This window comes from Apis dorsata, unplaced genomic scaffold, assembly GCF_000469605.1.
Source record: "Apis dorsata unplaced genomic scaffold, Apis dorsata 1.3 scaffold_51392, whole genome shotgun sequence".
Lineage (NCBI taxonomy): Eukaryota > Metazoa > Arthropoda > Insecta > Hymenoptera > Apidae > Apis > Apis dorsata.
This window is the reverse complement of record NW_006267343.1, coordinates 1-18,760: the sequence shown is the minus strand read 5'-3', so window position 1 is coordinate 18,760 and position 18,760 is coordinate 1. Positions and strand designations below refer to the sequence as shown.

The 18,760-nt window shown below is 23.6% G+C and overlaps 2 protein-coding genes and 2 long non-coding RNA genes across 12 annotated transcripts; 2 read left to right on the top strand and 2 right to left on the bottom strand.

The window, feature by feature from the left end:
* Positions 1-385: 385 nt before the first annotated feature.
* LOC102671388 lies at positions 386-8,002 on the bottom strand. 4 transcript variants are annotated; one of them, XM_031514914.1, is made up of 4 exons: positions 7,806-8,002; positions 3,450-3,568; positions 2,241-2,465; positions 386-728 (listed from the first exon to the last, which is right to left on the bottom strand). In XM_031514914.1, the coding sequence occupies exons 1-3, from the start codon at positions 8,000-8,002 to the stop codon at positions 2,440-2,442; spliced, it is 342 nt and encodes a 113-aa protein (XP_031370774.1). In that variant the 3' UTR covers positions 386-728; positions 2,241-2,439. The 4 variants fall into 4 exon arrangements, 3 of the variants coding, with proteins under 3 accessions (XP_031370774.1, XP_031370773.1, XP_006625261.1); XR_004151734.1 differs by lacking the exons at positions 3,450-3,568; positions 7,806-8,002 and adding an exon at positions 3,187-3,285; XM_031514913.1 differs by lacking the exon at positions 2,241-2,465 and having other exon boundaries at positions 3,450-3,570; positions 7,784-8,002.
* Positions 3,271-3,865, top strand: LOC102671290. The gene is made up of 2 exons (XR_004151735.1): positions 3,271-3,409; positions 3,498-3,865. It is a non-coding gene; the product is annotated as an uncharacterized LOC102671290 (long non-coding RNA).
* LOC102671871 (maternal protein exuperantia-like) lies at positions 7,936-17,424 on the top strand. 5 transcript variants are annotated; one of them, XM_006625202.2, is made up of 7 exons: positions 7,936-8,071; positions 8,139-8,502; positions 15,382-15,686; positions 15,759-16,040; positions 16,146-16,338; positions 16,420-16,562; positions 16,733-17,424. In XM_006625202.2, the coding sequence occupies exons 3-7, from the start codon at positions 15,399-15,401 to the stop codon at positions 17,045-17,047; spliced, it is 1,221 nt and encodes a 406-aa protein (XP_006625265.1). In that variant the 5' UTR covers positions 7,936-8,071; positions 8,139-8,502; positions 15,382-15,398; the 3' UTR covers positions 17,048-17,424. The 5 variants fall into 5 exon arrangements, with proteins under 5 accessions (XP_006625265.1, XP_006625262.1, XP_006625264.1 ...); XM_006625201.2 differs by lacking the exons at positions 7,936-8,071; positions 8,139-8,502 and adding exons at positions 14,256-14,398; positions 14,479-14,733; XM_006625199.2 differs by lacking the exons at positions 7,936-8,071; positions 8,139-8,502 and adding an exon at positions 14,089-14,398.
* On the bottom strand, positions 10,313-14,190 carry LOC116186736. 2 transcript variants are annotated; one of them, XR_004151737.1, is made up of 3 exons: positions 14,096-14,190; positions 13,348-13,449; positions 10,313-10,617 (listed from the first exon to the last, which is right to left on the bottom strand). It is a non-coding gene; the product is annotated as an uncharacterized LOC116186736 (long non-coding RNA). The 2 variants fall into 2 exon arrangements; XR_004151736.1 differs by lacking the exon at positions 14,096-14,190 and adding an exon at positions 13,612-13,771.
* Positions 17,425-18,760: the final 1,336 nt, after the last annotated feature.

Here is an 18,760-nt window from a genome sequence, read left to right as displayed (position 1 = left end):
GAACAACATCGTATTTATACGAATAAGTTAAATTTTTTTTTAATTTAAAGATAATATTATAAATAATACTTGCTTTGCAATTTTTTCTTAGAAAATCAAATAGATATTTAGTAGATAGATACAAAATATTTAAATATTATCTCGTTCTCTTTGTCTCTCCTATGACTTAATTAATTTCATTAATATTTATAAGCAATCAATCAATATTCATGATATTTAAATTAGTGAAATATGAAATAATTAATAAATATGATACATTCAGGATGAAGAATTCATTGAATATACTTCATTGAAAACTGTACAATCAAAATGGTACTGTTAATGTAAGATGATATAATTATAGAGTTGATCAGTATTATAATCAAATATTTACTTACAGATAGTTTAATAAATCAAATAAAAATAATACCGAAATGCAAGAATATAAATTGTAATCAAATTAATTATGTGAACAAGTGATTGGTCTAGTCCTAAAGATCGACCACAAAAACCACAGATTTCTGGAGTACTGTGTAGTAATTGTGAGTAAAATCGCATAAAATCCACATGGTGACCAGGAGCCGAGTAACGACATGTCGACAATGTGCCTGGCACAGGCTGTAGAGATGACCAGCTTGCATGGAGAAGATCAACACCGTTCAAACTTGACCACGAAGTTTAACGAGGGTATACCACGATCTGTCTCTACGTTTCTATCGCTTCTAGATTTTTTCAGATAAGTCTCAATTCTGAAATAATAACGACAGGAATATATTATCTAAAATTTCGGTTTGATCATTAAAAAGATTTAATTTATAACTAGATTCTTGATAATAGATTCTATGATAGTGATAGTAACCAGGAATGTTTGCAGGAATTTCATATCTAGGAATATGACTCGTTGACGACACCATGGAATATCTGTGAACTTTCTACCGTTTAATATTTGTTACTAGTCTTGTTTATATATTTCCAATATTTGAAAGATATACACTCTATATATAGAAACTGTCTATCTTATGTAAATAGGAATTTTATAGTGAAGAAAATTTTTAAAATTTATTTTAAAATATTTATTAATATAATACATTTATTAGATCAGAAGAAAAAGAACTTGTTTTTTTTTAAATTTTTAATGAAAAAAGAAATAGAGATAATATTTAATTTATATAGAGTGAAAATAAAAAAATTAGACTTTATTTGATGTAGAAATAATTGATAGAAAATTGAATTAAAATGGAAAATATTGTACATATGAATATTTGAGATTCAAATCTTTCATAATAGAATAAAATAAAATAAATGAAAAAAAAAGATAGTAATTCAGATAAATTCACAAAATTTAAAAGAGCAAATATTTGATGAAAAGAAATATGACATAAAAACAGATAATAAAAGAAGATAAACTGAAAAGAGATTTGGTGAATAATATTCTTGAAAAATTATGAAAAACATTTATATCAACCTTTTTTTACATGTTTTTGTAATTGAATACTTCCTCTTTTTTAAAAAACGAAACCTGTTATAATTTTCACAGCTTTTTGCTCGTGAACATCACACTCTGTGCTCGTTCAATAAAAATTTGATGCAATCTTTTCATATCGAAAAACGCAATCCGGAAAAACAAAAACGAGAAAGCTATAAAAACATATATAGGATTTTGAATCGGTACTTTAAAGAAACGAGAGAAACGTAATAAAAACTATTTCATGCTATTCTCGTAGTTTTATTATCTGTCGTATTTATATTTTAAAATTTTACAAGCCGTAACTTACTTTAATAATATTAATAAATTTTGATCCATAAATTTTTATTTATAAAAATAAAATAAAAAAAATAAAAATAATCAAATTTTCAATCAAATTTTACAAATTATAATTGATTTAATTAAAATTGTTAAATTGGTGAAAGAGAATCTAATCATTAATATTATTAATTGTAAATTACCATGCAAAATGTCCTAATCATTTTCTATTAGAAAAAGAAATTTCTAAACTATTAATAGCAAAAAATTATCAGTTTAGAATATAATTTTAACTTTTATATTGAATAAAATTTATGATATAAAAGATAAGAAAGTCACATAAAGATATTCGTGTTTTTCATGTATCATTGGACATCTTTTTGACAAATTCTCGTAATACGAAAATTAAGCAAACCGGTGAACCAATGTTGAACGTTAAAACTAAAACAAGGTACCATTTTCCACCAGATACGATATTACCAGTTGTAATTAATTAGATAAGCTGGTATATACACACCCACACTCCAAGAAGCACATTATACACATTAGAATATGTACAACGTCGCGTGCTAATTATACCATAACGTGCAACACGCTGCATCCCTTATACAAGTCGATAATAACAAACAAGCATGTTTGTCTTTTCTCACAATTAAATGCAACAATCGGTTTCTGTTTGGATAAAAACCATCAAATCGATAAATCATATCGATTATTTAGTGTCTCAAAAATTTCTTGAATTCTGAAAAATAAGTTGAAAAAAATCAGATATAATCAATTATTTTATACAAGATGTATCTATGAATGTATAATTTGATAATTTATGAATGTATATAATTTGATAATTATGAAAATATATTTTAAACATAAAATAATAGTAATTAAGTAAGAGATCAACATTTGTAAAATGTTAGTATTTATTTTGGAATTGTACTTTATTAAAAAATTGATTCATTATTATATTCATTTTATATCATTATAATTTAAATTTAAAAAAAAATGAGATTCATTCCACATCTTTTTCAAAGAGAAAATTTATATCTTCCACAAACATTGAAAGACCGTATCGGTGAGACTTCACCAAAGAATATGAATGGTTTCTTATGGAATGTGAATGGTTTCTTATGAAATAAAAATGATGAAAAATAATGTAGTCTAAAATAAATGATTTTCTTATGGAGTACAATTTTTAACAAGATGAAATTTTGTTTTTTTGAATAGATGATGAAGCATTAATATAAATTATTTCCATTACTAGATAATAAATTTATATTAAAATAAACAAATAATGAAAATTTCTAATATGCAATATAAATAATTGCAAAGAAAAAACTATGAAAATCACTTCATGAAAATCCACTATTAAATCATATAATAAATTCATGCATTAAAATTGTCATGAAAATAATATATTTCACCGTTCTTATTTTAAAATTGATATTGAAATCAGTATGAATTCATACAGTAATTGCTATGTGTGTACGAAAAGCAAATTTTGCACGTCAAAACATCGAGGAGAACGCGAGCGATAAATCAGTCAGCGTCGACTGTGCGAACAGTTGCGAATGACGCGAAACGGAAAGTTTTCCGCCTCTTGCATTGATCAAAGATCACAACTTTCTTTTAAAATCCACACTAGTCGTGAAGTGATTAAAGTTTCTGTTTGAATTGACTTGGGCTGTGCCGGTAACTACTTTTAATTAAAAGAAAAGTAGGAACGCCTTACCTTTGTAAAAAAAGGAGAGAAGGATGAACGATTTCTTCGTTGTTGCAGATTGATCATTGAACGTAGAATAAAATCTGGAGAATTCTTTCTGCAGCTGATCGAAGATTATGATGCTATTTCTGAAACAGAGATTTTAAAAATTTCTCAAAATTTTTATTATATTTTTATATATTAAAGAAAAAAAGAGGTATTGTTAAATATTGTTTTGATTTAATCTATTTTTATTTTTTTTTATAACTAAGAATTTAAAATAAAAATAAAAATTGTATGCTAAGTCATGTTAGTTAATAATTTAATTAAATTCTTATTGTGAAACTTCATAAAACCTTTATCAATGATATAAATATTAGAAATTATAAATATTTGGTTATTATAAAAAATTAAGAAAAATTTTTTAATTTTTGCAACTATTGTAGATCTTGGTCTTCTCAGAATGATTAAAATTACTCTATAATTTCCCTGCTCTATTACTGATGGAAAATTTTATGCATTTGATATAATTGAATTGACCTATAACAAAAAGAAAAGATTAATTACTTAAAAAAATTTTCATTGAATATATTTTTTCATAATTTAATATATCATATTATACTTCCATCTATAATAGCTTGATAAAAATTTAAACTTAATTCCTTCCATTACATTTATTCATATATAAAAATCATACCAAAAAAGAAAAGAAATACATTTCGTAAAATTCTGTCATCATTCGATTAAATTTATTCCGTAATTCTCAATGTATGCATATGCAGCCTGGATTACAAATTATACGTTTCTTCGGTAGAAACGTAAATTTATATCCGCGTGTCATTATTATGCAACTCGAGGTACGCGAAATGTATCAAGTATACGATTAATGGGCTCGTTTTAATGTCGCTAAAAGCACCAATTTGTTCCCAGAATTAGAATGCATTTACAAAGGAAACGCATTGTCCTACTGTTTACCACATAACACGATGTATCTCGATATCGCGTTCCAGTATTCATTTATCACACCATTACGAATCATAATCGTTCTTATAATTTTAATTAATTTTAATATTCATATAATATAATATATATATACAAGCACTGTTAATCGTTTCTGATATATTATTAACGAGAATAATATTATTTTCGATATTATCGTTATTAATATTATAATTATTATTATTTAAAGAACGCATTTTTGCCTGAATTCAAAAAAATCAGCGTTATTTATAAATCTTAATGCAAAACTTTTCGAAATGTTTTCGAAAACAACTGAAACTATTACCTGTTATCGTTTCGTATTATGGAAATTTAATTGCTACTGCACAGCAAACGACTTTAATAGGTGTTTCTAATATTTTTAATTACATTTCATATATCGTGTTTCGTAATGTGCATGTTAACCGCTATTCACTGTTGCTGAGTTAAATAGCTGTAGATCTCAAAGTATAACCTTTTGAAATTTTATTAAGATATATTTAATAAAATTCTTGTCGTTACGATAAATAAAAATACATAATTATTTGCGTGATAAATATTTGTGTATGGAATTGTGATATTATTCATGTAAGTTATAATTATTTCATTATATAAATTGAATGATTATTATACCGATTCTAAGATTTGTAATAGTTTTATTATACTTTATTTTTTTCCGTAAAGAACAAATTTAAATTTTTATAGATAGATTATTTGATAATAAGATTATATAATAAATTAATATTTTTTAAACTGTTATTTTATGATTTAATTAAAAATTAATATATATAATTCATTTTATAAATTTAATGGTAGCAACAAATAAAATTATAATTCTTTCTACACATAAATGTGGAATTCAAGATAGTTAGAAGAAATCTTTATCCTATTATCGTAAAAAAAATTGACCTTTACATCTAGATAAATATTAAATAAATACCGCAAAATCAATATTTTCTTCTAAGAAATATGAGATAATCTATTTAACACGAAAGAAATCAAATAACCGGTATGATTAGTAATAAAAAAGAAATCAAATAAAGAAGTAAAAAACAGCAAAATTCAATTTAATCAAATTTAGTTATCCCAGTTTGATACTAAAAATTTTACATAACCTCTATATAATTCTATCTCTATGTTATTCTACTATACAATTTTTTTCATAAATGCATTTATATTGTTACAAAATACAATTGCATTTGTTTCTTAAATAGATAATGCTAATAATTTTCACTTCGTAAGATTAATATAATAGAAATTTGAAATATTTCACGAAAAATTTTTGTTACATGATACGAACAATCTCACCTATACAACAAAACTATAATTCAACACTATATTTATCTACTTATATATATATATATATATAAACATATGATTTTTAAATGTCAAATATGATTTTCACATTTCCATACGCGAAATATGCATTTTTACGAGAAATATATCATAAATCACAAAAAAACCGACACTCTTATCAATTAACTAGTTTTCACAACTTATGATTTTATCAAACAAATGAACATGCATGCATGACATTTTCAAGTGTCATTCATGTAATTATAATATGACATTAAATAAACTATAAAATGTATTTTATTAAGAATCAAAAAAAACAACAATATTTATGATAATTTGCACGATATGATAATTTTGTTGGAAATGCATTTCGTTTGTTGCATTTAAAAAAAGACAAAAAGAAAAAAAGTAAAAACAGACAATAAAATCATTCATTATTAAAACGAGATCGTATTATAATAAATTAGTAGATAAATCTTTGCATGTTCCTGTATTATTTATAAGTCACGTTATCATGTTGATAATTTAAATAATGTATTATTTCATATTTTATGTCTATGGATATTTGATTCTTTATTAATTTTTTTAGAAATTGAAATATACAAATAACTTGTATGTTTTCTTATCTTGTAAATTAATTTATCAATTGTATAATAATTTTTTATTCTTTCATTATCAAGTGATTAATTAGAATATTAAATTCTTATATGCTAATAGTGATACTATATATTCTTATAAAAAACAATTTCCTATATTTAAAACTGAGAATCCCATAATCATATGTTAAATATTATTATTTATTCTTAAAAATTAAAAATTTAATAATTAATGTTCAAAAATTTATTATATATGTTATCATAAATTACTATATATTATTTTATTTATTACATTTTTTCATTATTATCATATTTATTATATTACATTATTATTATATTTAAAAAATTTATAAATTTTATTTTATAAATTATCAATTTAAAATAAATAAATATTAAAATAATATCCACAATATTTTCTTCAAGCAAATATTATGTATAATAATATTAGAAATTCGAAGAACACTCAAAACGAAAAAATTCAATATAAATACATAACGCGAGACGATCTTATCACTTCATTGCAATTCCACGAGTTGCATGCTTATCACACAATACGTAATATCGTACAAATTCTATTATCACATTCAATAATGTATATCATGTTGTAAAGTTTTTATTCCAACAATAACTATATAATTTATCAAACTTTTTTTTAATATATAAGAAACTGTCAAATTTATAAATAATATAAACTGAAACTGAAAATTCATATTAATTTTATTTTTTTAATATTTATTATAAAAAATTAAATTAATAAAAATCAAAACGATATGTATTGAATATAATCTTGTTCATATTCAATCATATCTTTTTTTTATATTTTTAATCTGTTAATATAATAAAAAATTACTGTATTGATAATAATTACTGTATTGATAACAAGAAACTTTTTCTTAAAAATGTAGAAAACATATCATCGATAAAAATAAAACTAATATCGTTCATAACTATAAAATAAATTATTTTAGGTTAGTTTTAGTAATCTATTTAGTTGAAACATAAAAATAATTGAATTATATGCTAATTCAAATAAATTTTTTTATTGGAATAATAATCTCAATAATAAATTAAATTATATTCTTCGATTGTCAAATAAAATAAAAGTTTAAAAATGAATATAAATATTTGTAAATTATTTATATCATAGTAAAAAGAAATATTTTTATATATTAATGCTGGATTTTATCATATAATAATAGTTTTCTTCCATAATTTCATAAAATATTATAATTATACGAATTCATTAAATGTAATATATCTCATTAGATTTAATATTTTATCTTAATACTCTGAATTAAGATTATTACCACTTTGAATTTTCTACATTTTTACTTTTCAATGTACATCAATTTTTCTAATCAATTCTTTAATTTATATTAAAAATATAAATATATAAAATTATATCACCATAAAGTAATCATTGAAAAATTTAAAAATTTCAATTCAAAAATTTCATCTATATTTTTAATTTGCTGCGCATCAAAAACCACATTTATATGCACGCAAGAAATGCAACCTTATCAATTGTTCACCACAAATCACTCGTATATCAGACACGTTGCAAGTACGTGCAAATCTCACGCTATCTTGTTGCAATGTTACGTTATCAGCGAAAGCATGGCCGAATCGAACATGAGCAAAGTTGATCGCAACAGATACAAAGAGGGGCGCCTCATCATCGTCAATTAGTGAAAACTTAAGGCGGTATTCCATATAACCAAAACATGACACATGTATTCAAATATTTTTAACTATATTTTATACTATACACCAGCGCCACGTGTAGGTTATTTTTAGTACATACATGTAACTGACATATCAGACATACTATGTCATCTGACAATTATAGGAAATTCTACCTTCAGTGAAACAAAAGAAGAACGAAAAATAACGCGCGGAAATGAGATAAAGATAATATCCTAGGGAAAGCCGAAAACGAAGGAAAAACAATAGACTATCGGGATCTGTGCGTCGAGTGTCGAGTCAACGGTCTTTTGTCTACATTTCACGGCGTTTACGAAGGCGTCACGGTGAACAGAAAGGATCGAGATCGCGGGAAAAAAAGTGTCACGTACGCGGCGCAACCGCGACGAAGAATCGTTTTTTAACGACCGATCATCCCAGTCGATCCATTGCAAAAAAGAACGATCGGGAGCCAACGGTGAAATAATTTCTTCTCTCAGACGGGATTCACGACGAGATCGTTCAGTATTGTGAGTCTTTCTTTTATTCAGAACCTCTTTCGATTATTCTTTGTGTGCAGTGTGGTTAAATTAAGATAAATAAAACTTTCGTTCCGGTGGACATTTCGATCTTTTAGTGAAATCATTGTGAAAGGAAAGAAAAATGATTTTGATTATGTGTATTATGTGTGTGTATTTCGTTATAAGTTTGACATGTTGTATACTTGAAAAAATTTCATAATGAAATGGATGTATATTGTTTTATTTATTTAAATAAGGCTTGGAATATTTAGTATACGTTGTACAATTGTATTTAAAAAAGCGGTTTATTTATAAGATTCATATATTAACATAATATATCGTAACGAATGAATACGTTATACGTGAAATGTCTGAAAACAAATGCAAATACTTTGTTGTATTTTGTATTTAATAAAAAGATGTTTTCAGAAAAATTTTAAGATCAAGCAAAGTAAAAAAAATTCTTAAAAACATGTAAATGGAAAAAAAGTATAAAAATCAATATATTATTGTGTAGACAAATGATGTAAGTTTATTTCAATTTTATTAAAATTTTCTTTTAATATTAGATAATTAAATAAGAAAATAATTAAAAAATTAAAATAATAAAATAAAATTAATTTTTTTCTTTTTTGTGATAAGAAGTAAAACAATAAATAAATTTTATTCAATTTAAAATTTAATTAATATTAAAATGTTTAAGATTTCTAAGAAAATATTTTTTTGTTCTTTTACTATTAAAGAAATCGATTTAAAGATCTTTCATATTTGAATAGTATTATTTTTAAATATAGTATAATTTAATTTATAAATAGTATAATTTTATTGTTTAATGATGAAAATTTTTTTATTATTCAAAGAATAATTTAATCTTGATCGTTTATCTCAAATTAAAAAATATATATATAATTTTATTAATAATAATAATTAAAAAGTAATTAAATATTACGATAATGTATCTAAATTATATTCTCTATCTAAATTGTTAATTTCTAAATTATATATATATATCTAATTTAATATTCTCATATTATTTTATCTATTTTTTCAATATTTATCAATATAAATTATCAATATAAATAATATAATCTTTTTTAATAGATTTTTTTCAATATTATGATTGGCATACTTAATTATACTAGCATATCGACTAACAGGTTATATGAGTTACTCTATACGACGGGGGTGAATGAATTTCACGAATGTCAGATATGAATGAGCTTATCATGCATTCTGTGTGAATGACAAGTGCAGAACGGACTGAGTGGTTGTTTGTGGTTGAAATTCGGTTTCATGCGAAATACAAGTCTGAATGAACTCTAGAAACCTACATGCTCATGATATTTCTGTAAGGAGATACATATACATGAAATGAATGTATAAAATATATTTGTGATATACATGTGATATACATTTCTATCCATAAATTATTGACAATCAATAAAACTAATAAATTAATGTTTCAAATAATAAATAATATTAAATATATTCTCAACAAATTTTATTTAGAATTATTATGTTTTTAGTTTATATAAATATAAATTTTTAAACATATAATTTTTTATTTTATTTAATATTTAATGTTATGTATTTAAATAGATTTTTTGAATTTTATTATGTTAACATTGCCAATTGCATCAAAAAATGATAGATTTCCTCATTATTTTACGCATTCACAAAAATATATAATGAACATTACATATTTTATTTCGATTAATTAACTCAAATAAGAAATTATTTAATTTTTTAATTAAAAAATCAAACTATCTTTCATATTTATTTTATTTTTTATTTATTTTATTTTTGTTTCTGCATATATAATATATATATAGATTTAATTTTACAGGTCCATTTAATCTTAATTTAATAAGAAATTTTTTCAGATTTTAAAACGATCTTCGCATTTAATTAATCTCTTTTCTACTTTTATCTCTCATACAATGTTTGCCAATGACTCTATTACATTTGTGGGTGATAGACTGAATATTAATGAAGAACAAACGTGTGAATCTAAAATTCGTTTCCCGATATTTTCCATTTGTAGTCATCTTCCATACTGAATTTTGATGTACCATTTATCTCGATAGCTGTTAGCTGTTGCTCTCTAATTTCTTTATTTTGAAACTGCATAATTTATAAAATCTATATGTTTTATATGATACAGTAATAAATCAATATTGTTTTAATATTGAATTATAAATATATATTATAACTAAATTAAAATATTATGATTAAAATTTTACGTTCTTCATTATTTATTTGAAATTTTTAAAAATGAATCTAATATAAAATATTTAAAAAATAAACAATAAATAATATTGATTTAAAGAAAGTAATACGAAAATTTTCTTAGAAAAAATTAAAAAAAATTATTATGTATTTTTTTTAATTTATCAACATGATTGTGTAATGATGATGTAAGTACAAAAAAAAGATGTGATTCTTTTTTCTTTTTTCAGAAATTACTCTTTTCAATTTCCATTGAAATTTATGTACACATATTGTGTTTGATTTTCTTATTACTATTTTTTAATTTCAATAAAACACTATTTTTTTCTGTCAGTCAAGATAGAAAGTGCACACGCTAGAGATATAGAGATGATCGATTTTACGTTTGCCGAAACTAGGTTGAATATTAATCAACTTATCAAGATATTTCAATTCTTTCGTCCATCTCTTTTTTCTTTCTTTTTTACTATCGAAATTTTCTTTGAAGCAATCGTCATATTTGAATACAATGTTCATTATAGTACAATACATTTCAAAAAAATTATTGACTCTAATAGGATATAAATTTGATCTTTGCCTTTTCTTTTTTTCGATATTCATTTTTTTTTTTTCTTAAAATATTTATTCATATTATATATTATATCAATTCCATTTATATCGTTTATTAACCGATATTAAACCGATATTTATTATAAAAATGATCAATTCTTATTAGACTACATTTCATTCAAATTTCATAGTATCACATATTCCATCAGAGAGTAGATATGAAACTGTCACGTGGACAAATAGCAAAACCAAGCTCGAATATTAACTGATCCACGAACGTGAAATGTTCCAAACGTGCTTTAATGGTTTTTACTATTTACATGAGATTTTGCTTTGCCACATATTGTAAAAAGCGAATGTGACGGTTGGAAAAAAGCTTTCAGGCGTAGGTAAAAACTATAATAGATTAATTTCATTTTATGATAAAATTTTTAAACTCAGGAATTTTTTTTATTATTACAATTTTGATATTTAATTTTGACTTACCCATATTTATTATGATTTATTTATGTGATATGTATATATACATATGCATAAAATTTCACTTGTGTGTTTATTATTTTTTTCATAATTCTAAATTTATAAATCTGTATTCACATAAGTTTCAGGTAAAACATTCATTATAAAAAGTATTTTCAAAATTTTAAAAAATTATTCTTTTTATTATTTCTATTATATCATTTATACTGAAAATAAAAAAGTATTGTGTTAGTTAATAAATTCTATTCATTATTTTTTGAAAGAAAAATAATTTTCCTAATTAAAATTTTTATCTTCAATGTATGTAATCTTCATTTTTTTTATGAATGTTTTTCAAATACATATTTAACATTTATTTATTATATTGGTGCAAAATATTTATGAATAATTTAATTTATGTAATATGCTAATAACTCTAATAACAAATAATACAATTGACTCTGAACTGAATTTCATTTACAATTAAATAATATTTAACTTGTTTAACTTAATTTAATATTATTAAGTTACATAAATTTTCATAAATATTTTTGAATATTAATTTTAATATTAACACACTTATAAACATGTGTAAAATAAAAAATTTTCTCAGGAGTAACCTAGTAAATATATATAAATGAAAATTTTCTAAATTAAACTATATATATGAAAATATTTCTAGTTATTACTTTTTTTAATATTGAAATAAAATAAATATGTATGAAAATAATATAAGAATACAATTATTGCAGACAATTATAAAAATGAAAAAATTTTTTAAAATAAATAGATGTCAAATTTATAATAAATTTATTAAAATAATTATAAAAATAAAAAAGATTTAATAACTGACTTAATAAATTACAGTATCACAATAAAAAAATTCTTTAATAATTTACCATAGACAAAAATAAATATAAATTTATTTGATTTCAAATTAACATCCTGAAAACTATCTAAATGCTCTCGTGATAAATTACTTATTTAGATATAAAAAACAAATGGTAATAAATAATAACAATATTCGGCTTACTGTACAATATGTGCATTAATGTAATGATGGTAATTACCGGTTTAGATAATTATTCTTCTAATATTATACAGAAACATGTGTATATTGTGAAGTTGCATCATAATGGGAATTTAATCACACAAAAAAATGCAGTGATAGTTGACCGTGTGCGGCTCGCCTTTCAATTTTCTCGCGTTAAATACCGCGGAGAATTCGATAAATTTGGAACAACCGGCACGGTAGAAATTCCACGGATAAATGAAAAGACAAAAACGAGCCGTAGCGAACGTATGACCCAGTTGAAACAATTTATCAGCCCCACAAAGCATGCGGACCGCTCTAAAAAAGGATAAATAACAGATAACGAAAGATAAGCTGCATGCCAATTTATCGCTACCGTCAACAATTTTAACCAAAGTGCAACGTGCAAATGGAATTTTATATAGATGCGTCATTACAATAATAAATAAGAAGCATCGATGAAGCATTCTCATCATTTCACATTAATGAATTTTCCTATTTATAATGAATTTTCAGTTTAGAATTCGGAAACAATATTGAATATATATTTAATGCATGGATATGTGTGAATTTCTTTTACATACCATTAGTATGCAGCACTTTCATATTAAATATGAATGACACATGCATATCTTTAGAACACGCCGTAATTGCAACAGCATTCTTGGTTCATTTCAAATTTCCACCTGTCAATGTCGAATAGAAAATAACATAAAGGAAAATGATATAATTAAATCGATTATTAATATATAATTAATATAATTAAATATAATTAAATTATTATTTATTTCTTATATAAATTATACAAACAATATAATTTGAAAATTATACAAAATTAATATTTTTACCGTTTTGTTCATTATTTTGATCACGTTCAATTTTCTTTGGAAGTGCGAATATTGAATCATTTGTCTATTTTTGAAAAAATTTTCATCATAACAGTTATCATAATTCTTCACGATTCAAATACTTTCAATATGAAAAAATATTACAAAAAAAAATTATAACCTTAATTGATAATGAAATATAATTATTATTAATTTTATCAAAATACTTTTCCATAATAAAATTATTTTCACTTTTTTATGTAATTTTTTTCTATTTTATTGTATTCTATTATATTTTGTTATAACAATGATATTATAACAATAGATAAATCATTATCTAAAAAAATCATTATCAATTGCAATATAAATACTTTACAATTCAATATTGAATAAGATTCTATTAATCAATTCTTTTTTATTTTTTTCTACGATCATTAATCGTATATTATCGATAAAATTTAGATCTATAAATAATTATATTGAAATATAAGAAACAAATGCGTACACAAACGTTTCAATTTAATCGCGTACTGTATTAGAAGATCTACTGTATTAGAAGAACTACAATTGCCAATCTTTCCTTCACCCAATAGTGACATTAGAACCACGTGACTTACGATCAAGCACGCACGCGCAGATCATCGAGCGGGCGGTTTACTGCCAATCTCGCACGTGTGTTCAAACGTATCTAGTTGCGTTCCAGTAGTTTCCAGTATCTACAAAGGATTTATAGTGCTATCGTCTGTTTCAATCATCATAATAAGAAAAAACGTGAAAAAAAAAAGGAACTACAAAATCACGTGAATTGGTGAGTGAGCGTAGTGAATCTGATGTTGAATTAATGAAAACGAAAATATCGAAATCGAGGCTATTCATGAATTGCAATAGATCCACGTGTGATGAAAATATCTATTTTACATACATGACATGATTCGTCGCAAGCTGATGTGTAATGCGTGTTGCATAGACGTCACGGAATAGCAAAAATTCATGCAACATTCAGTTTCCTTACTGGTAAATGCACTTATGCAAAACAAGATACCAGCTGTTAGACTGTTATTTTTTCATCGTCGTTGATGGCGTAGCATTATTCTCATGCAAAATTTCTTGTTCCCGATAATAATACTAATAGATTTACAAAACGTGAGTCTGTGTATTTATTTCTGATTAATATTTTTGTCGTTTCGTTCTTGGCATCTCTTTTACGTGACATAAAAAAAATCACTACGTATAAGATATAAGATAATTTTTATTTGAAAAATAATTTGTAAGTTAATTCCAGAAGGTAAGACAATATTAATAGTCATGTTTTCAAATTATTAATCTTTTGTGTTCTGAAGTATTTGTGTATTGTATTGAATTTCAAGGTCGACCTTGCCGATACCATGTATAATCTGCTCTACGCATGTACCAAAATATCTCGCCCTTGTACAAAAACTGAGTGTTCGTTCCAAACATTTGCTAAAGAAAAACTTAAGTTACATACATAGATTATACAAAGATGTATACATTTTATTTTAAAATATATATATTTTATATAATAATAATAAAATTAATTTAATATATAATAATAAAATTAATTAAATAATATATTGTAACTTTTAGTTATTTATATTTAATTTGTCTTTTATATATACATAAAATATGTAATATATATATAATATTACATTTATTATTTATTAATTAATTTATTAATTTTATTGATAAAATTAACATTAATACATTATTTCTTTATCTTGTTAAATAAGTTAAAATTAAAATTGTTTTATAGAAATTTTTATGCATTTTCAGACTTTTAATTTATAAAAATGGTATCATCAACAATAATGGAAAATGGAAAATCCAACCCACCAAGAAAACCTTCTGCAGTAGGTATTGGTCCAGGCAACTATCGTTTAGTTGGTTGGGATATGGATACTACGGGCAAAAAAGTTATAGATGAAATATGTCAAATAGCTGGATATACACCTAGTTCCTCATATTCTCAATATGTAATGCCATATAAAGATCTTAATCCTCCAGCTATGAAAAGACATAATATGAAAATAGTAACTATTGGCAAGTTTCGTGTACTTAAAGATAACAAAACTAATAAGGTAAAATTTTTATCAATATTAAAGAATTAATATTTTATATTTAATCATATTAAATCCTATATTTTTATATAGGCATTAAAAACTAAAAGTGAAGTATCTGCATTAACAGATTTTATAACATGGCTTTCCTCTATAAGAGGAGATGCAGCAGATGGTATAATATTAGTTTATCATGAACCACGTAAAGTTATTCCTGCTATGTTAATTGAGTCTTTAAAAAAATATAATCTTCTGGAAAGATTTAAACAAATTGTAAAAGGCTTTGCAAATGGATTTAATATTGCTGAAGTAAAATGTGCAAACACAGTTCGTGCATATACTCTCAGGACATTATCCCAAAGTTTATTTAACCAAGTTAGCAAATTTTTTCTTAAAATATTATGCATGAACTTTTTATATTTTAAATAATAAAAATATATTTTATATAATTATTTTAATATAAAATTGTTATAATTTAAGGAAACACAATTAGGCAATGCAAAAGATAGAGCATGCCTGGCTTTACAAATAGTACAACATTTAAGTTCATTAGAAGTTACAAAAGGAAATGAAGCAGATGGCAGTGGTGATAGTGATAGTGCCATGAAAAATACTGTTGAATTTATTAGGGAATTTGTTCAACCAGTAGAAATAGAAGAACAAGAATATGCAGGTAATATGAATATGCAATAGAAATTAAAAGCTATTTTGAATATGAAATATTTTATTATGTAATATAATGATCTTGTTTCAGAATTAAAAATAGTATTTGAACGTCAAAATAGTTTAAGGCCTATTTTTGGAGTTCTATTTCGTGTAAATCGTCGAGAACGTCAACATGCTAGTCCTTTACGACGATTGCTTGCTGAAGCAGGAATAGAATATTCTCAATTACAAGTTCGTATAAATTAAAATAAAATTATTATTTTTAATTAAATTATTTTGTATTATAAAAATAAATGAAATTTTAATATTAAATATTAAATTAATATGTAATGTGATGATGTAAATAATGTAATTATTATTTTAATAATTTTTAATTATTGTTAAATATATATGTTATATAGGAAGCATGGAGTAATGGAAAAAAAGAAGGCTTAGATAAATTAATTAAGGAAAAATTAACTGCAACTGACGAAAAAAAAATAGAAGATGTACTAATCGTTCTTGAAGGTCATTTTGATCCTGATAAGAAATCCAAATTAAAAATATCAAGAGACAAGAGTCAGATAAAAATGAAAAACTCTAATATTAACGACGATAGAGAAAATAATAATAAATGTGATTCAGGTACCGAAACTCCCGACAGCACTACTCCTAATTCACCACTTAAAATAAAATCCGAATCTTCTGAGAATAGTACATTTATAGCAGAGGAATAAGAATTATATGATTCTTTTTCAGTGCCTTTTAACTAATTATAAGATCAATATTGTTATCAGTAACAGAGTTTATGATCATTCCGTTCATTCTTATCATAACGTTATTCTAGTGTGATAAAGTATGAGTGTTATTTGTTGCAGTATTGTATTTAAGTTTTTATTTTCGTTATAACAAAGGATAGTGTATCTTTAAAAGATACAAAACTCGATTTAACAAAATTATGTACAAATAACACATTAATTAATTTTTTAGTTTATATTTTTTTTAGTTTAATAATTCATTTTATGCTCATTGATTTCTATTTAATCGGATTAACGTTATAAAAAGTGATTGTTTAGAGACTGTCGACATAGAAATATATTCAGATGCTACAGAATTTTTGTTTTCCATACTTTCTGAGATTAGCATATTTTTTTTTTTTTTTTTTTTTTTTTTTTTTTTTTTTTTCGAAATTGACCGTCATTCATATACTGAGAACCATTCTTTTTACGTATGATGGCATATAAATGAAGAACTTTTACACATGATAATAATCGTATTACATACTGATAGCTGTGATATAATGTTAGTACACAAAAAAGATGCGGCGAGATGTGGTGTGCGATATTATATCTAAAATATATTCATATATGTACGTATATACATGCACATCATTTATATACGTATATTTGTCTATATGTGTGTATATACATACATATATTATTTTATATGGTGTGTTAAGAAAGAGAGACAAAATAATCACTAAGGTACTTTTCGTTTCCACAGAATGTTTATTTCCGTTGATTAAGTTCTTTTCTTGGTCGAACACGTGACGCGTACGATTCCTGCCATAATATGTAATAATCCACCAACGTGTCGAGTTATATATAACAGTCTATAATATTTTATAAAATTATATATAATATTATCCTCTCTATAAAATTAAAATATTATATATAATATTATATATGTATATATATATATATATATATATATAAGCACCTGCGTAATTTTCTGTGCGAAAATAATGGTTCCGATGATCCAAAAAGTTTTTAATGCCATTCTTGAACCACAGTTCTTCAGTGATAATCTTCTTTCCTTTCGTTTATCTTCGAACACTTCAAATCGCATATAAAGATAATGAGAATGTCGAATGAACAACTTATTTTACAAAAAGATAATATCATATATATTTAATAATATTTAATATACGAAATATCCAATTTTTTTTTTTTTAAGCGTATTTATAGTAACACTCAAAAAATTCTATCATCACACATTTGTAAACGCAGGTGTCTATCGTATATAGAAAAAATGCAGGAAACGTACGCGACAAGTGATAGTTATACATTGTGTACAGTATTGATGCAGTGCTCGCAATGTTATACATCTTGTTCCTCTTCTATACTTGAACGTTTCGTAAACATCATATCACTCATGTCGATCGCTGGTCACATACGTGGGCTCATATTAATTATCATTATTAATATTAATTATATATGTATATGTATATATATTTATATATATATATATATAACTCTCTTTCAATTTCTCACTATCGGAGAGTACAAAACCTATATAATTTACCTTAGCAATTATTTTGTCTTCATACAACTTGTACAATTGCAACAATTTTAACTAGGCCGATCCTGATTTCTCGCAATTTTAATAATTTTTTTTTTTTTTTTTTTTTTTTTTTTTTTTTTTTTTTTTTTTTTTTTTTTTTTTTTTTT